Source organism: Simochromis diagramma, unplaced genomic scaffold (assembly GCF_900408965.1).
Source record: "Simochromis diagramma unplaced genomic scaffold, fSimDia1.1 OVJJ01000685.1, whole genome shotgun sequence".
NCBI classification, from domain to species: Eukaryota; Metazoa; Chordata; class Actinopteri; order Cichliformes; family Cichlidae; genus Simochromis; species Simochromis diagramma.
Window position 1 is genome coordinate 3,878,386 of NW_024387477.1, and position 16,870 is coordinate 3,895,255.

The window sequence follows — 16,870 nt, forward strand, 5'->3', positions numbered from 1 at the left end:
GCAGTTACAAGTTTGTTAATGTTTTTAAGAAGTTGTATTTTTACAGCTTAAATTCCTAAATAATTTCCTACTCATACTCAGTAATACATGAGAAAAACAAAACACGAGACAAAGTTAAGTTAGAGGTCATTTATTGTTCTCTCAAGGCGAATGATATGCAGTAAAAAAGCCCAACAGTCATAAGTGAAGCGTCAATCCACAGGCACTGGGCGTGGAGTGTGACTTTTCCAAGAGTGTTTTTGTAATTGTTAGACACTACAGTCTCTATAGTTTGAAATAAGCCTCTTTTTGGAGTGAGGAAACATCTCTATAAGTGTGTCTGTGTCACTCTGGTTCTGCTTCCTGCATTTGCTCCTCTGATGCAGAGGGCTCGGCAACATCAGTATCATCTTTGATCATGGTGACCAGCGGGACTTCGTTTGCCTGGGCCAGCTGAGGGTCTCTGAAGCTCGCGCAGGCTGCCTGGGGGTTACTGTGGTTGGAGGATTCATCTGCTGACTCGGCAGGAGACTGGGCTCCTCTGTCCACGGTCATGTCCCATTCCTGGTCTGAAGGCTGAGGTAGACTGGCCATGAGTTCCTAAACATGCACGGCACAACTCAGCTTAGACACTGATAATAAGCTTTTCTCATTTAACATATAAACAAGACTGTGAACATACCTGCTGCCTCTCCAGGTCATTGTTCCTCACAGCACTGAGCAGGCTTTTTGTGAAGCTTGCAAGATCCTGGTACTTTTGTTTTTGGTTCTCTAGCTCATTCTCCAAGAACTGGACTTCCTCATGCTGAAACAGAAGGATCCAAACAAGGCAAAGAATCCATTCAGAATTTAAAATAATGCTAATTCAGGTTACAGCACATTTACCATCGTGCATTTTATCCTTTTTATCCTTTTTATCGCTTTTACAGCACCGTGAGCAATGCTTTGTGAATGTGTCACAGTCTGTGTGGGTGTTTTCACCTTGAATTCCAGCAGGTTCTGCATTTGCTCAAGGTCCGAAGCCACTAATTCATCCTCATCGGCTTCCTCGTCCTCATCGATCACTTCGATCTTCTGTTAAAAAACACAGACATCAAATCACTTTAAACTCTGGAAACGAGCAAAGAAAAATGATTTCCAACAGTTTCGGTGATAATTATACCCTTATACACATTACATGAAGCCTCTCCTCAATTAAGTAAACAATACATCACCATCATCCTCGTCAATAAATAATCCAGAGAATGAGAATGAAAAGGCTTTTACAATTATTTAAAACTAATTCATTTAAAACCTAATAACCCAACAGTCATCTTAATCAGTGCTCTAGAACTATTATTTAGAAAAATGAGCTGAGGCAGAGAAAAATAAATACAATTATTGGCTACATGGTGACCCTTTAATCACAACAAGCTAAGATAAAAAATGTGCCTGCGATTGGTCAAGAAATGTATTCGTAAGCATTGTATTTGTCACTAGGTTGCTTTTGATTTTATACACTGCTACATTTCTCCTGGGTACTAATTAAAATCCTCTAAAGCTTAATGTATGAACATAATATTAGCTCTACTATAATGTTGAAAAGTCCACTTTGAAAAAAGGCTGACTAAGCACATTGCACATTGTGATGTAAGTTTGCGAGTCACCGGGTGGCAACCTTGAAGACTCAGAAAAATGTAGCCACTGCTATGTGCAGTTCCTTTAATGGAGACCTGGGGCTGTTTCTAAAAGTGAGTTGACATCCACAGACTTGCATGTTAAAATCTCCAACATTTTTAAAGCTTGTACTGAAAGACATTATAAGGAGTTAGCGGTTTAGTCTTTCTGGCAAACAGACTGCACTCCAAGCATCCCCTTTAATACTGCAGTGAATTATAGTTGCTGTCAACCAAACTAGCTTCAGTTTTAGCAGACAACTCTCAGCCTAATTGCTAAACTCATATCATTACATGTTAATATGAATTCTACAAATCACAAAAGCTAATGAGGCTCTAATATAAAGAAGAACTCATAAAGTACCACATTATTGGCCATTGGAGCAGCATTGGACAGATCGTTTCCATCCTCTCCATCCCTGTGTTGTGAATCGATGGTGCCATCTAGGTTTGAGATAGATACTGCGTAAATGCCGAGATGCACGGTTTGTACACAGGATGTGTTAATGTGCGGACGGCATCAGCGGCCTCACCCTCAGACAGGCACACAGAGCCGCCATCGTTCATGTCATCTCCGATTTCAGGGGTTCTGAGGCGCTCCTCGTTAGGGCTGAGGGACACTGGCGATTGGTTTCCTGGCGATGAGGTTGTGAATACAGCAGGCCCACCTTTGGGTGGAGGGATTTCAATACCCATCAGACGGTACTTCCTCCGTCTGTTACTGATCCATGTCTGTAAATCATGTGAGAACAAATGGGAGACCGGGATAAGTATCAGCAGGTGTCCGGTATATTTCCATACCCGGATTTTCTATGAGTGCGCTTATTAAACAAATGGACTGCCTCTTTGATCTGTAACAAGATTCTCTAACACTGATTCATCCAATCACCAAAGTCAGAAGGCAAGGTCAGATGGTGAACTGCACCAGTTGCAGCAAGGAAATTATTTTGCAGTGATCTGAAGATAGTCCTAATTTACTGTAACCGTCTCTGAAGGCAAAAGTTTTATTCCTTGCAATAAATATCCTTGTAAGTGAGATGGCACAGGGTCATGTGTGTGTGTCAGGACTTAGAGACTATATTTAGTCTACCAGCATTCCTGCTGTGGCCCTGATATATAACAGCATGACTTTTACACAACATTGTGCAAGTAAGTTAGAAAACCTGACCCAGAAAAGTTGTTCTTTTTTCCTTTCTAACAGCCCTCAAGAGCTCAGATAAGTTAAATAGTCCTGTTTCCACTAAATGTCATAAATAAGTGAACAACTGAAGACCCAAAGCTTTACCATTTGTTTTGTAGCGTATGCAATGCCATGTCTCTTTTTTGATTCTTCCAAACCTAGAATACATTAAGCTATTTCTTTCTTGTTGAGTTGGCTACCTTGACTATTTCAGTGTCTACATTGAGTTGGTTTGCTGCAGCGCTGATCTTCTCCCTGCACACTGAGCCCAGGCTGGTCATGCCTCGGTCCCAGTAGCGCTTTAGCTGGATAAGATCCCCATCACTGAACTGGGTCCGATCCTGCAGCTGAAAACACAAACACCTGTCTGACTACATGTCTCGCATCTATAATTGTATTACTTATTTCCAGCATGCTACATGCGTGCATAAATGTGGTGCTTTAGAGCGCTTACTGTTCTCTTTCTGGAGTTGCTAATAACCCAGGGGGCAGCAGATACACCAACTGCAGTCTGCACACAAAGACACGCAGGTTAAATCTGTCAACTCACTTAAAGGGACGAATGTACCAGCAATAAAACCGCTCCTACTTGTGAGCTGGATTCCCCTGTAAGTGAGGTCTGTGCTGTGAGGGAGTAGCTGCCCTGAAGCAATGCGGGTCTGGAGCTCGTCATCGGAGGTGTGTGGTTTCCTCGCACGACAGACACTTCGGCCCCGATTGGGCTGGCTGACGTCTGCTCCCTGTGGATGTGTGTTTGAGCGGCCATATTTGCCAACTCCTCTTCTCTTTGCCACTCATCTTCTTCATCTCCAGTTTCCATGGCAATAGAGAAGTTATGACTGGTGTCCAGAGGTGCTGACCTGTGGGTTTCCTGGCTTTTACGAGCTGATTTTGGTCCGGGTCTGAGGCGGTCCCTGTCGCCCTTTTCTGACAAGGTGAAAACCTGCTGAATACGAGGTGTCTGATCAGAGGAGGGGCCGGCGTTGTGAACTGGCAAGGAGACCCGAGTTTTCTGCGGAGCAGGTGGCTGAGGTTGTGGGTTGGAGTGAGGTCTGGGCTGAAGCTGAGTCTGGGATTGTGAGGAAGAGGACCAAGGGCGAATTTGCGCTGTACCGTATTGTCTAGTCCAGCTGTGAGGTACTACCCCTGCTCCTGCGCTTACCCCCCCCTCCCCAAGGGATAAAGCGCCTTTTCTGACTGCAGTGTAGACTAAAGGCCCTGAGGCAGAAGTGAGGGATGGGAGATTCTGAGAAAGTGACACTAACTTGGAGTGGACGGGTGAGGAGGAGGAGGAACTGTTCCTGATCTGCAGCACCTGGTTCATCAGAGATGAGGATGTGTGCGCAGAGAGGTCAGAGTCTGACTGAGGCGGTGGGGCCGCGGCTCTCGGTCGGGACTGAGGGCCAGAGTTCAGAGAGTAGATCCCTGTTAGTATTACATCATTGTTGTTGTTGCTTCCACTGCTTAGGGGTGAGGAAGATGAGGGCGGGGAAGGTGTCGACGACACAGAAGGGAAGGACGAGGATGGAGGGAGAAGGTGCACGCGGTTCTGGATGCTCCGTGCTGCAGTCATGTCAGCAGGAAGCAGCGCTCCTACTGCTAGGCTGTGATTGGACAAAGCACCTCCGGCCAATGTGTGATTGGAGAGCATTCCCCCAGCTAGTCCATGACTAGATAAGGAATGAGACACCCCTCCATTCTGGGGAACCTTGGAGGCGAGCTTACGCCTTTTGTTGCCAACCCATGTCTGCAGGGAGAGAGCAATCAGCTCAGTAACATCACTTAAAAAAGCATTCTGCAAAACATTAGGGGAACTAATTCTGCTAAGTGAGGGCAATAACTCATGACTCTACACTAGATGAAGAGCTCGCATCGTATAGATCTGACTCACTGCCTTGATTACCTGCTGTGGCATTACATGAACATTCCTTAATAAAAATGAAACAGAGCATAAATCATAGCAAAGGGTTCCCTACTGCTCGTTCACACGCACAAGCACATTTTATGGGCCTACCCGGACAACACTGAAGTCCAATTTGGCCTCCTGAGCACACTGCAGTATTAGCTGGAAGCAAGACTTGCTCTGATTGGTCATCCCATTCTCATAGTAACGTTCCAGGATCCTCTGCTGCTCAGCCGTAAATACTGACCGCAGGTTCATCTTAGGGGAAAAGGAAAGATAATTACTACTACTAAGTCCCAGCTCGCGGAAATTTTAATTATTTAATTATGGAATTTTCTTTTCTTTCTTTGGCTAAAACCAACAGAAACTCTTGATGTACTCACCGTCTGCAGGCCACGCCTTTGTGGCCACGCATCCATTCTACTGCTGGAGGGGAACGGGGCAGCCATGCAGATCAAAGCGAAACCTCCGTATTTCTACATTTGCACTATTTTGTTTGTACCCATTTTGTCTCAGTGTACCCGACGTGCCGCTGGGTAGTGTGGCTGAGGAGAAAGCAAAGCAGACAACACCTTCTTGCAAAGTGTAAACAAAGAGTATAAATAGTAAAAGAAAAGGAAAAAAAAACATTACTCCATTTAGCAGTGTGGATTGACAAAAAAAACACCCAGAAATGAAATCACTTTTATCACACACACACACCTATATACGTAACAAAAAAGTCTTGAGCCACCACTCGTTTCTTTATATTTTGCTAGGAAAATAGGAAATAAGTGCAGTGATTAACTGAAACATGCACATATGGTTCACCTTATATAACTATATAAATACAGTATATAAGGCAAAAACAGAGGTACAGCTTTAAAGCCAATACTTGGTGCAACCACCTTCATTATTCAGCACAGCTTGGACTCCCTGAGCCAAACTTTCTTGTCATTTCTTCAGGTAGTCTTAAGGAATAGTTTTCCAGGCTTCCTGAAGGGCATTCAAACCTATTCTTTGCTTGTTGGCTGCTTTTTGTTCTGTTCTGTCAAGATCATCCCACAGTGCTCTAATAATGTTGAGGTCTGGGCTCTGGGGAGGACAGTCCATGACTGATAGTGTTTTTCTATCCAGGTATGCTTTTATCGCATTGGCAGTTTGTTTTGGGATCATTGCCATACTGAAAAATGAAGCTGTTGACAGTCAGACATCTTCCATGCATGACAACACCACCAACTGAAATGCAGCACCAAACCATGACAGAGCCTCCATTGTCTTTTACAGATGGCTGTAAACCCTCGCTGTCATACCTCTCTCTCATAACTGAACCAGAAATTTCAAATTTGGATTTGGCACTCCATCAGACCTGTTGCCACTGATTTTCAGTCCAGTTCTTGCTCTCTCTCTTTCTCCTTGTTTTCCTTCCTTACCTACGACTGAGACCATTTCTAATGAGGCTTCACTGAACAACAGATGATTCAGCTGAAGGTCAGATGCATTTCACAGGTCCTGTATTAGGCTTTTTCATCATTTTTTTCAACTTCTACTTGTCCAATTTCCTCACATTTGTTTTTGTTTTTTGGATACACTGCACACCACACCAAGATATGCCAAGTTGTCAACTAACCTCTCGTTAACAATCACCTGTCAAACTCTGTTATGTTTGGGATTTTTTTGTGAATTAAATTAAAGAAATGACAACAAATTATGTGATTCTGCAACAGACTGCTAGTAACAAATAACATTTTAACAATTTAAAAACAGTTCTTTGCTAAATTGTTATGTGTAGATATGAAACCGGTTCATCCATTGAGTTAAGAGCCTTTTTTATGCTTGAATGAGTCATAGTCAAGTGGTTTAAACAAACAAACAAACAAACAAAAACAGCATCTCTCTGAAAATGCTCAGGTGCACCAACTGGATTGGAAAAGAGTGAAAAAAATAAACAATTTCAAAAGAAAAACATTGAAAATCTTGCAGAACTATTTCTCGGATAACTGCAAAATTAAAAGACAGTCTGGCTCCTTGAAAGCAGAATGCAAAGGAAAGAGGGCACAGGGCATAAAAGTTATAATAGTCCAGTACTATAATAGCATAACAGTACTCAGTCATTTGAGCAGCTGCGTAATTTTAGTGCAGTTAAAATACTCAAAATACTAATCAAAACAAGTACTTGTTTGATCAAATGAAAACCACTAAGAGTATTTTAATAAATCCAAAAGTCATAATTACATACTTATAAATGATAACGTTATGCCTGACTTTTGGCAAAAACAAAACAAATGGTCATGTTGAAACTCCTGGTAATTGTTAGAGCCATTCAGCCTTCAATTTAATTGTACACACCGTCATGAGTAATGAAGTGGCACACAGGTAACCTTGTCCATTTGTTACAAACTGATTTATTAACATGGCTGAGTTAAATGTGAGACTTTTAAATGTGTGCAAGTTTCGTAGCAGTGCTGTCCTGCGTTAGGACGGAGTCGTGAGGAAGAAAACAGCGGTAGCCAAATTAGCGTAAAAAAAAACCCACGCGGACTTTCACAGAGCTGGGAAAACAAAGGCGAACAAGTTTTAAAGCAGAGCTGGGAAATGTTTTGTTTGAAACAAAAGTCACATACGGGAATGTTGTGCGACCAATAAGCAGGCGGCAGGTTTATTTTGAAAGGCTGACTGCGCATGGCTACAGTCAATATGGAAACATTAAGGAGAGAATTAGCAAACAAATTGTGGGCACGTCAGGAAACGGCGGACTCCGGCGCGGATTTACCGCACGGGAGGCTCGTGCCATAACTTTACGGTCGAAAACCCGCACAGTAAACTGACCGGGTAAGAACCGCTTTGTCACAATGGCAACACAGACAGCCTACGTTAGCTTGCAGGCCCGAGCGGCCATGTCTGAGCCAGCCAACGGTAGCTAGCATTAGCATAGCTCTCCCAATGGATAGCTGCAGCTAAACTTTTCCTTCAAATCTGTGATTTCCCGACCGCGGCAGGATCATTCTCACTGACCCTGGCTTCGAGCGGATACCAGGCTACAAAGCGTTCTGGGGTACCCTGAAGCAAAAAGGAAAAATCACGTCCCTACATACCATTTTTGATGTTAAAATCAGACGAACGCTCAAATTCAGCAGATTTCTTCACCAGTCCCCTTTGCTAGACAATGAAATCAGAACGTCCGATCATCAATTCTAATCATGATTGTGACGTATTTGCAGACAGGAGCCAATGGGAGCTCGAGATCATCGCTGTCACGTTCGGAACAGGCTGAAAACTGAGCACCGTAGTCCCGCCCACCATTGACTTTGTTCACAGGACTGCTGGAAGGAGGAGGTCACAGACATGGAAGCAGTGGAAAGTTTGGGTGGGGAATGCCTCGTTTTCTCTTCACCTGGATATCTCTTACTTAAACTGCCCTCTACAGCACTGCACAAGGAGGAACTGTTTCACTACAGGCTGCAAAAAAATAACACAACAACCCCCCCACGCACACTTTGTTTGATTGCAGATGTGTTTAGAGTTCTGGCTAAGGTCTTCATTAGTTATTATACGTTTCGCTGAATATTAGAATTTGCTTTTGGAGATGTAAAATCTACACTTATAAAACTTTAAGATGGTTTAAATATGCACATATGTTTTCATTATATGAATTTGTTATGATAATGAAGATACAAAACATATATATGTGAACTGAATTACTGTTTATAGTAATAAAGTTTAAGCACCTCATCTAACATAAGTTTGGATGCACTCTCAGCAAGGTCCACAACGTAGCTGATTTTCAGTACCTGTTACAGCCAAGGACTTTATAGGTAACACTAACAATCAACACGGAGACTCGGTGCTATAAACAAAATAGGTGCTGATTTCTATTCAATTACCATTTTTGGACATAAATGAATCACAGCAGCAGTCACCTCAAGGTGCTTTTATTGTAAGATACCTCTATAATAGAGATTTTTCTGTATGAGAAACTGATATTTGATGTTTGTTTTACTTTGAATCTATGACAATGAAACAAAGACTTGCCTGTCAATTGCAAATATTATAAAACAATAATTGAATCTCGTTTTAATTTAGATGACTTCTAGAGTCATTATTAATATAAACTGCCACTAAGAAGGGTCACGTAAGCACTTTGTACTGTTGCTAATTTTTTTAATTCTGCCGAATTAATTAATTTATTCTCTCAATAAAGATGTCTCTCATTCCTAAACAATGACCTGAAACGGTATCTATCGTGAGTGGAAGTTGGTGGTGTGGATGTGTGTGGAAGCGGGCGCTGCTGTAATCCATGACGTCACCTGGTTCCCAGGTACGCAGCAGGGGGCGCTGTTCCTCCCAGCTAGGGTCCACACAGCGAGCAGCAACGCCTGACAAAGTTGATGCTGATTTCCTCACAGACTGAACTTTAAAAAAAAGGAGGAGGAGAAGAAGAAAAATCTTACACCTGCTTGCCATGTGATGCGGCACGAGCTGCTGACGCGCAGACGTGGTATTGCAAAGCAGCGCTGCCGAATTCTTTCTTTGCTGGGAAGAAAAAAAAAACATAATTAATGATCATTTCTGAAAATTTCCACAAGTGCCCTACTTATACCGTCTCTTGTATTCAGTAGAACCTACTGCATTTCATATATTATTTATCAGGGTGTTGCTGCTACATAGTCTGCTGTTTATTTACTGTTTGCATTACCCCAACCCCCAGACACCCCTCCCACATTGTGTATATGTACATGTGTATGTAAGGCAAGGAGGGAGGGAGACCGAGAGAGATCCTCCCTATATGGTGTGCGTTGCACCATTCCCTGGTCTGTATTATGAGTGGTGGCCCTAGTGATGCTGCAGCGAGGCGGGCTGGAGGGGGAAAAAAGAGGAGAGGAGAAGGAAGGGAGGGGAGGGGTCGCTCCATCCCCTGTGCGCCCACCGAATCCACTTCTCACAGAGCGCGGGGCTGCTGGCTGGCGGGAAGGCACGAGAAAGAGAGCGAGAGAGTGAGAGAGCGAGGGAACGAGAGGAGGGAGGGAGAGGGAGAAGCGAAGAGAGAAGAGGAGAAAAGCGTGTGTGTGCGTGTCCGTGTGTGCGCGTGTGGATTGCACCACCGCATCCAGTTCACCGTTTTCTGCAGGCGGCCATGCTCCGATGGAGAGAATAAACCCGACCACGTCTGGTTTCCCCTCAGATTTAGCCACTCCGCTCCGTGTTTCCAGATGTGACTGACAAGTCGTTTTATGTCGCCCGCATTGAGCTGTGCGCCGTTCATCTCGGATAGACTGTGACACCATGGCTTTGGTTATGGAACCTATAAGTAAATGGACACCAAAGCAGGTGCTGGACTGGATGAAAGGTAATGTTGGATACCCCACCACCATCACCCCCATCCCCCTTTTCTCTTTCTTTTTTTCTCCCTGTTGCACCATGCTCTAACGTTTTCATGCTGCTTGTGGTTAGACCGACGATAACGATAATGATGATGAGGATGATGATGATGATGGTGGTGGTGATGAGTAGCAGAGGGCCACGCTCTGTGCATGTGTGTTCTCCTTGTCCAAACCTGTACCCTGCGCCAGACCACTCGGAGACTGATTAAAGTCACTAAAGTGGACCGAAATGCGTTCGAGCATGGATTCCCCCCCCCCCCTCCCCCATTAAGAAGCGGGGACTTCAGGCTTCTGTCATCTGGCTTGCTTGAGAGCGCATCTCCTGCAAGCCCAGCCATATATGGCAGCGGCGGCGGCATCTCTCTCATCAATGAATGCTGAAGATATGTCATCTCCGCTCACTGGCACATGCCCTTATCAAACCCATGTCACCTCTCGCCGTGCATGTGTGCGCGTGCCAACCGTGCGTGTGTGATTAATGTAGTTAGCTGCATGCACCCCCACCCCCCGCCCCCTCCAGTAGCTCACGCCAGCCCGTTTCAGCACCGTGGACAGCGCAATGCCGCCTGCCATATAAGGCAAACGCAGCGATCACACTCGCTTTTTTTTTTTTTTTTTTTGCTTTTTCCCCCCTGCTGCTCGCTTTGCTGGCACGAGTTAAGTCCCTTCAAAGCGACAGTATGAATGAGTAATCCCTAATCGTGCGTGTGTGTGTGTGTGTGTGTGTGTGTGTGTGTGTGTGTGTGTGTGTGTGTGTGTGTGTGTGTGTGTGTGTTTGGTGGCGGTGGTAGGTGGTGTTCTCACACACATGGTCATCTACAGAAGCTGTGAGAGAAACTGTGGTAGGCCTATTGACAGACAATAGAAATGGAAAGGGAGGGTGTCCGCAACCCCTTACTTAAGAGGATGACTTAATCGCTCCTTGTTTGATGACTCAGACTGTTACAGGAGTGTAACAGATACTTTGCGAGTGTGTGTTTGAATTATATATGCAGTGGCCAGGTTCGGTATTTAATGTAGAGATGTGCTCGATCCCCAAGTCCCTGTGTGGCTTTTTGGGACCACTACTTTCCTCGTGTGACGGCCAAGCGGTGATCTCTTGGGTTGGAGAGTCAAGGTATAGCCGACACACCATCTGAGTACGCGGAGAGGGATTATTTTGGGATGCGTTACATTAAAGTGATTACGACGTTGTTCCAGGTTTTTATGCTCCCCTCTACCTCTCTCTCTCTCTCCTCGGCCTCATCCAGTGGAGCTCCAGCTTCATGCTCTGATCCGTGGAGTGCTCATTCGGCACTGCATATTAAGAGAGGCTGAGCGGATTTCTTTTAATGTTTTTTTTGTTTGTTTGTTTGTTTTATGTGAGATTACATGGGGCAGGCCAAATCGTGAATAGATATCGCAACTTGGAGAACAGAAACAGAACACAAAATAAAAAGAAACATTTGCTCACAAGATGTCGAGAAGCAAGTGATCAGAGCTTTTACCCCCTTTTACAGAGCCAGTGCCAACAAAAAAGTGATGTCCACCTTGTGAAAGTTATTTGCAGTTTCTCCAGTGTAAACAAACCCTCTCTCCACATGTAGCCCAGGTTCCATTTGATCAGCAAGAAAAAAAACCTGAAAAACAGAACATAACTGTTGAGCTGGTGGGTCTAATTTCCACTGTCATGTTGTGATCGTCATTAAGCCATCGCATCCCACTGCAGTTTAAAAACTCTCAGTGTGGAAAAGAAAAAAACGAGGAAAGAAACTAAGTGCCACGATTCAAACCCACCTGCTGGATAATGAGTACAAATGATCATGCTTCACGATTTTTCACGTTTTGTTACATGCAAATCCTAGACGTCTTAAAGCACTGTTTATAAAAAAAACAAAAAACAACAACTTTATGTTCAGTGAAGGACAAGCAAAGAAATATGTCCACATTTGCATCCAACCCTTTGAAGGAGAACTGTTTCATCTTGGTCACATAAAACAAGCCACATCCCGGCCTCTTTCACATGAAGCCGGCCGCTCGGAGGCTCGTTTTCATAGATGTTTGCCAGCATCTCACAGTGTCATCCCTGTTCTTGTGAAGCTCCTTCCCCCTTGTTTTTTTCCCCCTGCAGGGATTTATAACAGACCAGTGGAAGGCATCTTATTTTCGCGTGAACAAAGTAAAATGTGAAAAGCTAGTGGTAATCTGTCCGTTTATGTAGGTTCCAATTTGGCCTCTTTGCTGGGGAGCGCCCCGTCTCTCTCACGCCGATCTAAGTACTCTTGTACCATTTTAGCAGAGCAGTGACTCTGAGACCTTCTCTTAAGAAGAAGTACTTCAGCAACCCCCCCCCCCCCCTTGCTTTTGCAAACACTTAGCAAACACGTGGGTGCCGACAACAAACATTAAGATAAACTGATATTTTCCCCGCATGAAGAAGCCAAAATTATCTCCCTTTTTCATGGTGTAAATGCTGTGCCTGTAAAATGTGTTTACTGTCATTTGATGAAAGAGAGAAATAACAAACACATTCAAACATGTTATGAACCAGTGCAAGAATCGTGCAAAAGTCTGAAAACTATTGAAAGAAAAGTCAGTAAAAAAAAAAAAGAAAAAAAAGAATAATATCCATGACTTCGAATATTTTGTCAGCTGTGTGAGTGAGCAAAAAGCAGCCAGAAGCTGTAGCTCTTGGAACAAAATGAGCCATTTAAGTGATCCGTGAGCGTGGGTGATGATTTGGGCATCAATCAGCGGATACCCGTCTACATTTTTGTGAATCCATCCCTTACCAGCACAACAACAACCACACAAGCTCTGCTCTTCTGTGTGGGACGGCTTCTTCTTCTTTTCCTCCACAGCCCTTTCCTTTTATATGAACGGAAACACGATATTCTGCAGCCCCAGCCAGAAAACCTGACACAGCTATAGCAGACCATACTGTATCTCCCGCTGCTGTAGAAGGACTACTCCAGCGGCAGAACACTGGCGAGCCTCACAGAAAGATGACTCATCAGCATTTGTTTTGATTTTAAACACCCACACCGGAGGACTTTCCTCTATGTATGTGCGCGTGTGAGCGCATGATGCATCTCCAAGGGTGTGTGCAGACGCAGTGGATGCGTTAAGCGTGGCGCGCTCCAATCTGGGCTTGTTTCTGAGTCCTCTTTCAGCCACACGGTATCGGCAGCTTGCTGATGCATACATTGACAGGAAAATGAATGAATAAGGCAGCTCACTTTTCCTGCAGTAATCCCTCTTACCTCTCCGCGTGCGCTAATGTATTGGAACGATCTCGATGTAAATGGTGGGGTGTCACATTTGATTCAGCGCGAGGTTGCTGTGGATGACTATAGACTGTAGTCTGTGTTCAGATGGAGGGAAGATTCCAGCTCACTAATGTGTAGTAGTGTGATCTTATTAAAGAGCTCCTCTCAATGTTATGTGGTAGATTAAGTCTCCTGGAGTGTTAAGGACCATGTTTAGCATCATTCCATACTGTGCCTTCTGATTGCGTCTCCCGCTGGTATGGTAAGGAAGTCTGTGTTGCAGAACACTTCCCCCCGGCTCTGACTGTGTGCTTGTCGTAGTTTCAGCTGCATTAAAGATTGAAGAGTGTGCCTTATTATGGGGGGGGGGGGCACGCGAAAACTCCTCGTGTCCTCTATTATTCACAAAAGAAATGCTGAGGTGCAAGCGTCACGTATGGGCACCGATGCTGCGAAGCATAGGATAGGATAGATAGATATGCGCGCACGCTGACAAGAGCATAGATACAAAAACTCTGGAGCAGCAGCTTTAAAGTGGGGCATCCGTAGTCATGGAAACCAGATCTGATCATGTTGGGAGCCACGGCACATGTCATAAGATGGGGAAGCAGCAACACGCACACGCAGATGCCCAACGCACATCCAGACTCGTGTAGACCCATGCCGCATATTCACATGTTTCCCCTCCGCCTGCTTCATTGCCTCGAGACAGATAGAGAGAAGAGACCGCGGGGACATGAATTCAGAGATCGGGAGGCCCAAAGCGAAATAAAAGAAAGGCTGAGGAGCCTAAGATGGGGGAGGAAATGAGGGTGCGTGAAAAGGGAATGCTGGGCATGATGGCGAAAGGGAGAGGCGGTTTCAGAGCGGGGTGTAGAATAGGGGATGCAGTGGGCATCATATCAAAGCACCCGGTCTATCCGGCTGCTCGGACAGAGGGGCCTGTGTGTGTGTGTCCGTTACTGGATTGTTTTTGCACCTGTTGTTCCGGGGCTGCCGTTTTACGGCCAAACATGTTAGGATCAAATGAAGTTTTTCAATCCAGGGCCAAAGACTTCAGATGAGGTCTTATAATATACAAACGGGATCACTTGAAATATCTAATTAAGCCAGCAAATGTGCACTATAAAATCCTTTATGGTGCACACTAACAGCTTGCTGTGAAAGTACATTCAGTTTTGTTCATTCTTTGTGCAAAAACCATTTGACTGGTGTTAATGCCTGTGAGGTAAAAAATCTTAACCGCAGTTACAGTTTTTACAGTATAAAGTTGTAGGTTTCTTTGGCAATCACAGACTCATTGGAATATAAATGCTTGAATCCAATAATTTAGAAAGCCAGCCGGGATGCTGTTGTAATGTAACAGGCTAGAGCAGAGATGTCAAACTCATTTCACATCATGTGCCATATGCAGCCCACTTTGATGTGAAGTTGGCTACACCAATGAAAGTACATAAACTTGTACAGTTACAGGAAATGCTCTGGTAGTTTATTGCTCAGACTGTCCCGTAATGGTAAATTTTGAATATAAAGTTTTCATTAACTGAGAGAAAATATCCTTGTACTTTGGTGTAGTATGACTGGGAATAGAGGTGGAGGTCTTTATCTGTAGGAAAAGCTGTAAAACCTGTTAAAATACAGTTAAAAGTTCTATCTCTAATTCACATCTTCTAAAGCTGTCTGGTGGACTGGATTGGAGTCTATAATCATAAAGTTAGAAAGTATCCGGGCACTAAAATAAATGTCAAACAGCGACTCTTATTTTAGCTCTGTTTTGTTCTCCACCAGCTTCTTGGTAGCAGCTAAATGGCTCGTTCCCCTGCTCTCGCTGCTAACTGTGTGGCCGTGTAGAGTTAGATTTTTAACATACACCTTTTTAATCAGCTCAAAATTATTACCTGCTGTGATTGCCTCCCCCAAGCACCCCGATGTCCTTTGCAGACATAAATTAATCCAGATTTGATGTAAAGTTGCAGCTCAAATGTAAACGTGTTTCGAAAGATGTGCAAGTTTGTAGCTCTTCTTCATCTCCAGTTACAGCAACAACTGGATCAAATGGGTTAGAACAGAGACAGCTGGGGCTCGTGAGGTAAAACTAAAGCTTATGTTAACATATTATCAGTCTTTCTATTCCAGCCTTACTGTAGTCACTTCACATTCTCTCAGGTAGGTCAGATCCTCAGAGTAAAGCTCTGCCCATGAACTCCTCGCAGTTTTCTGGTTGACCCTGTTCTGTGAGATTGCCTCTTGGCACCTCCCCGCAAGCTGGATCTCAGAGAAAATGCCGTGGTGCACTTGAAGTGTACAGGGGAGCTAAAATGCCACAGTCATAAGAATATTCTGGCATGATGTGATGAATATTTCACAGTAGGAATATTTTTAGTGAGAGCTGTGTCTTTTCCTTGCGCTCGCCGATGCACTTACTCCGGCTCGGATCTCACAGTTGGAGAGTAAGGCAACAGGACAGGAGTCTTTGGTGCTTGTCACCACTCTTAGCCCAGGCCACAAACTGACCCAAACATTGTCTCAAAGAAGGACGAAGGTTTGACTGATTTCAGCTGACATTAACAGCCAGGCAGTGGAGCCTGTTTTCCGCAAGTTGTTGGTTTTTTTTCCAATTTGAGGCAAACTCAACTCTAAGAACAAGAACTCTTCAACAAGCTTTCAGCCATAGTGGAAGGCATGTACAGGCTACAGTGTTAGTATTTGTGTGCTTAATGTGTGTACGCGATCCTTAGCTTAGTATCAGTGCAAGGTCTTGAGGGGAAGCAACTGCTGATCGCTCACTTCTGCTCGGAGGCCTATCTCTCCCTTTGGTTGCCTGGCAACCCTTGTGTTTCTGAACGGGAGGGGTTTATTTTGCCCAGGAAAGAGGAAAAGATTGGAGGGAACCGCATGAAATGTGGATGAAGCTGTCAACATGAGATGCTTGCTCAAGGCTTAGCACTCTGGGATTCAGGGATGATCAGGATCAAGGGATCCCTTAGTGCAGGGGTGGGCAATTCCAGGCCCTGAGGGCCGGTGTCCTGCAGGTTTTAGATCTCACCTTCAGTCAACACACCTGAATCACATGATTAGTTCGTTACCAGGCCTCTGGAGAACTTCAGGACATGTTGAGGAGCTAATTTAGCCATTTAAATCAGCTGTGTTGGTTCAAAAACACATCTAAAACCTGCAGGGACAGCGGCCCTCGAGGCCTGGAGTTGCCCACCCCTGCCTTAGTGTTTCCTATAGGGATCTATTTAACACACAAACAACACAGGGCCTTTGACTTGAGGTTATAAAAACATAACTGCGCTTGCTACATTCACATTTTAAAAACAATAGACAAATGTGTCAATCAGTTAATCTCACAGTAATTTTAAGAATAAAAATTAAAAAAATTAAAAGATCTACTATTCAGAACCTACAGTCATATTACTAAAATCTATATCTCTCCCTGTCGGACTGCATATTCTCTTCCAGCTGAATGTTTTGAGTACTGCACGTCTAAAAGAGAGAAGAGAGAAAATGGCCTTGTAGGCAACACAGCATAAAAAAAAACA

The 16,870-nt window shown here is 44.2% G+C and overlaps 2 protein-coding genes across 5 annotated transcripts in view; one reads left to right on the forward strand and one right to left on the reverse strand.

Annotated features, from left to right (window-relative positions):
• Window positions 1-114: 114 nt before the first annotated feature.
• hdx (highly divergent homeobox) lies at window positions 115-5,352 on the reverse strand. Of its 2 annotated transcripts, none has more exons than XM_040015595.1 (10): window positions 5,101-5,352; window positions 4,829-4,975; window positions 3,404-4,561; window positions 3,269-3,325; window positions 3,015-3,161; window positions 2,168-2,366; window positions 1,999-2,078; window positions 961-1,053; window positions 662-784; window positions 115-579 (listed from the first exon to the last, which is right to left on the reverse strand). In XM_040015595.1, the coding sequence occupies exons 1-10, from the start codon at window positions 5,164-5,166 to the stop codon at window positions 325-327; spliced, it is 2,325 nt and encodes a 774-aa protein (XP_039871529.1). In that variant the 5' UTR covers window positions 5,167-5,352; the 3' UTR covers window positions 115-324. The 2 variants fall into 2 exon arrangements, with proteins under 2 accessions (XP_039871529.1, XP_039871528.1); XM_040015594.1 differs by having other exon boundaries at window positions 2,168-2,375; window positions 5,101-5,216.
• Window positions 5,353-8,153: 2,801 nt separating this feature from the next.
• The window catches only part of si:ch211-26b3.4 (connector enhancer of kinase suppressor of ras 2), a 64,364-nt gene continuing 55,647 nt past the window's right edge, over window positions 8,154-16,870 (forward strand). For all 3 annotated transcript variants that reach the window (XM_040015591.1, XM_040015592.1, XM_040015593.1), the window contains exon 1: window positions 8,154-10,043. In XM_040015591.1, coding sequence (XP_039871525.1) covers window positions 9,980-10,043 — 64 coding nt within the window. In that variant the 5' untranslated portion in view covers window positions 8,154-9,979. The remainder of the gene's footprint in view (window positions 10,044-16,870) is intronic.

Bases quoted from the DNA above. Each gene is read 5' to 3' on its own strand.
- hdx (XM_040015594.1), bottom strand. From the start codon at position 5,166: ATGGCTGCCCCGTTCCCCTCCAGCAGTAGAATGGATGCGTGGCCACAA. The intron at 4,562-4,828 runs GTAGGCCCATAA...CTCTCCCTGCAG, and splicing joins TGGACTTCAGTGTTGTCCGG to ACATGGGTTGGCAACAAAAG. The intron at 2,376-3,014 runs GTAGCCAACTCA...TTGTTCTCACAT, and splicing joins TAGACACTGAAATAGTCAAG to GATTTACAGACATGGATCAG.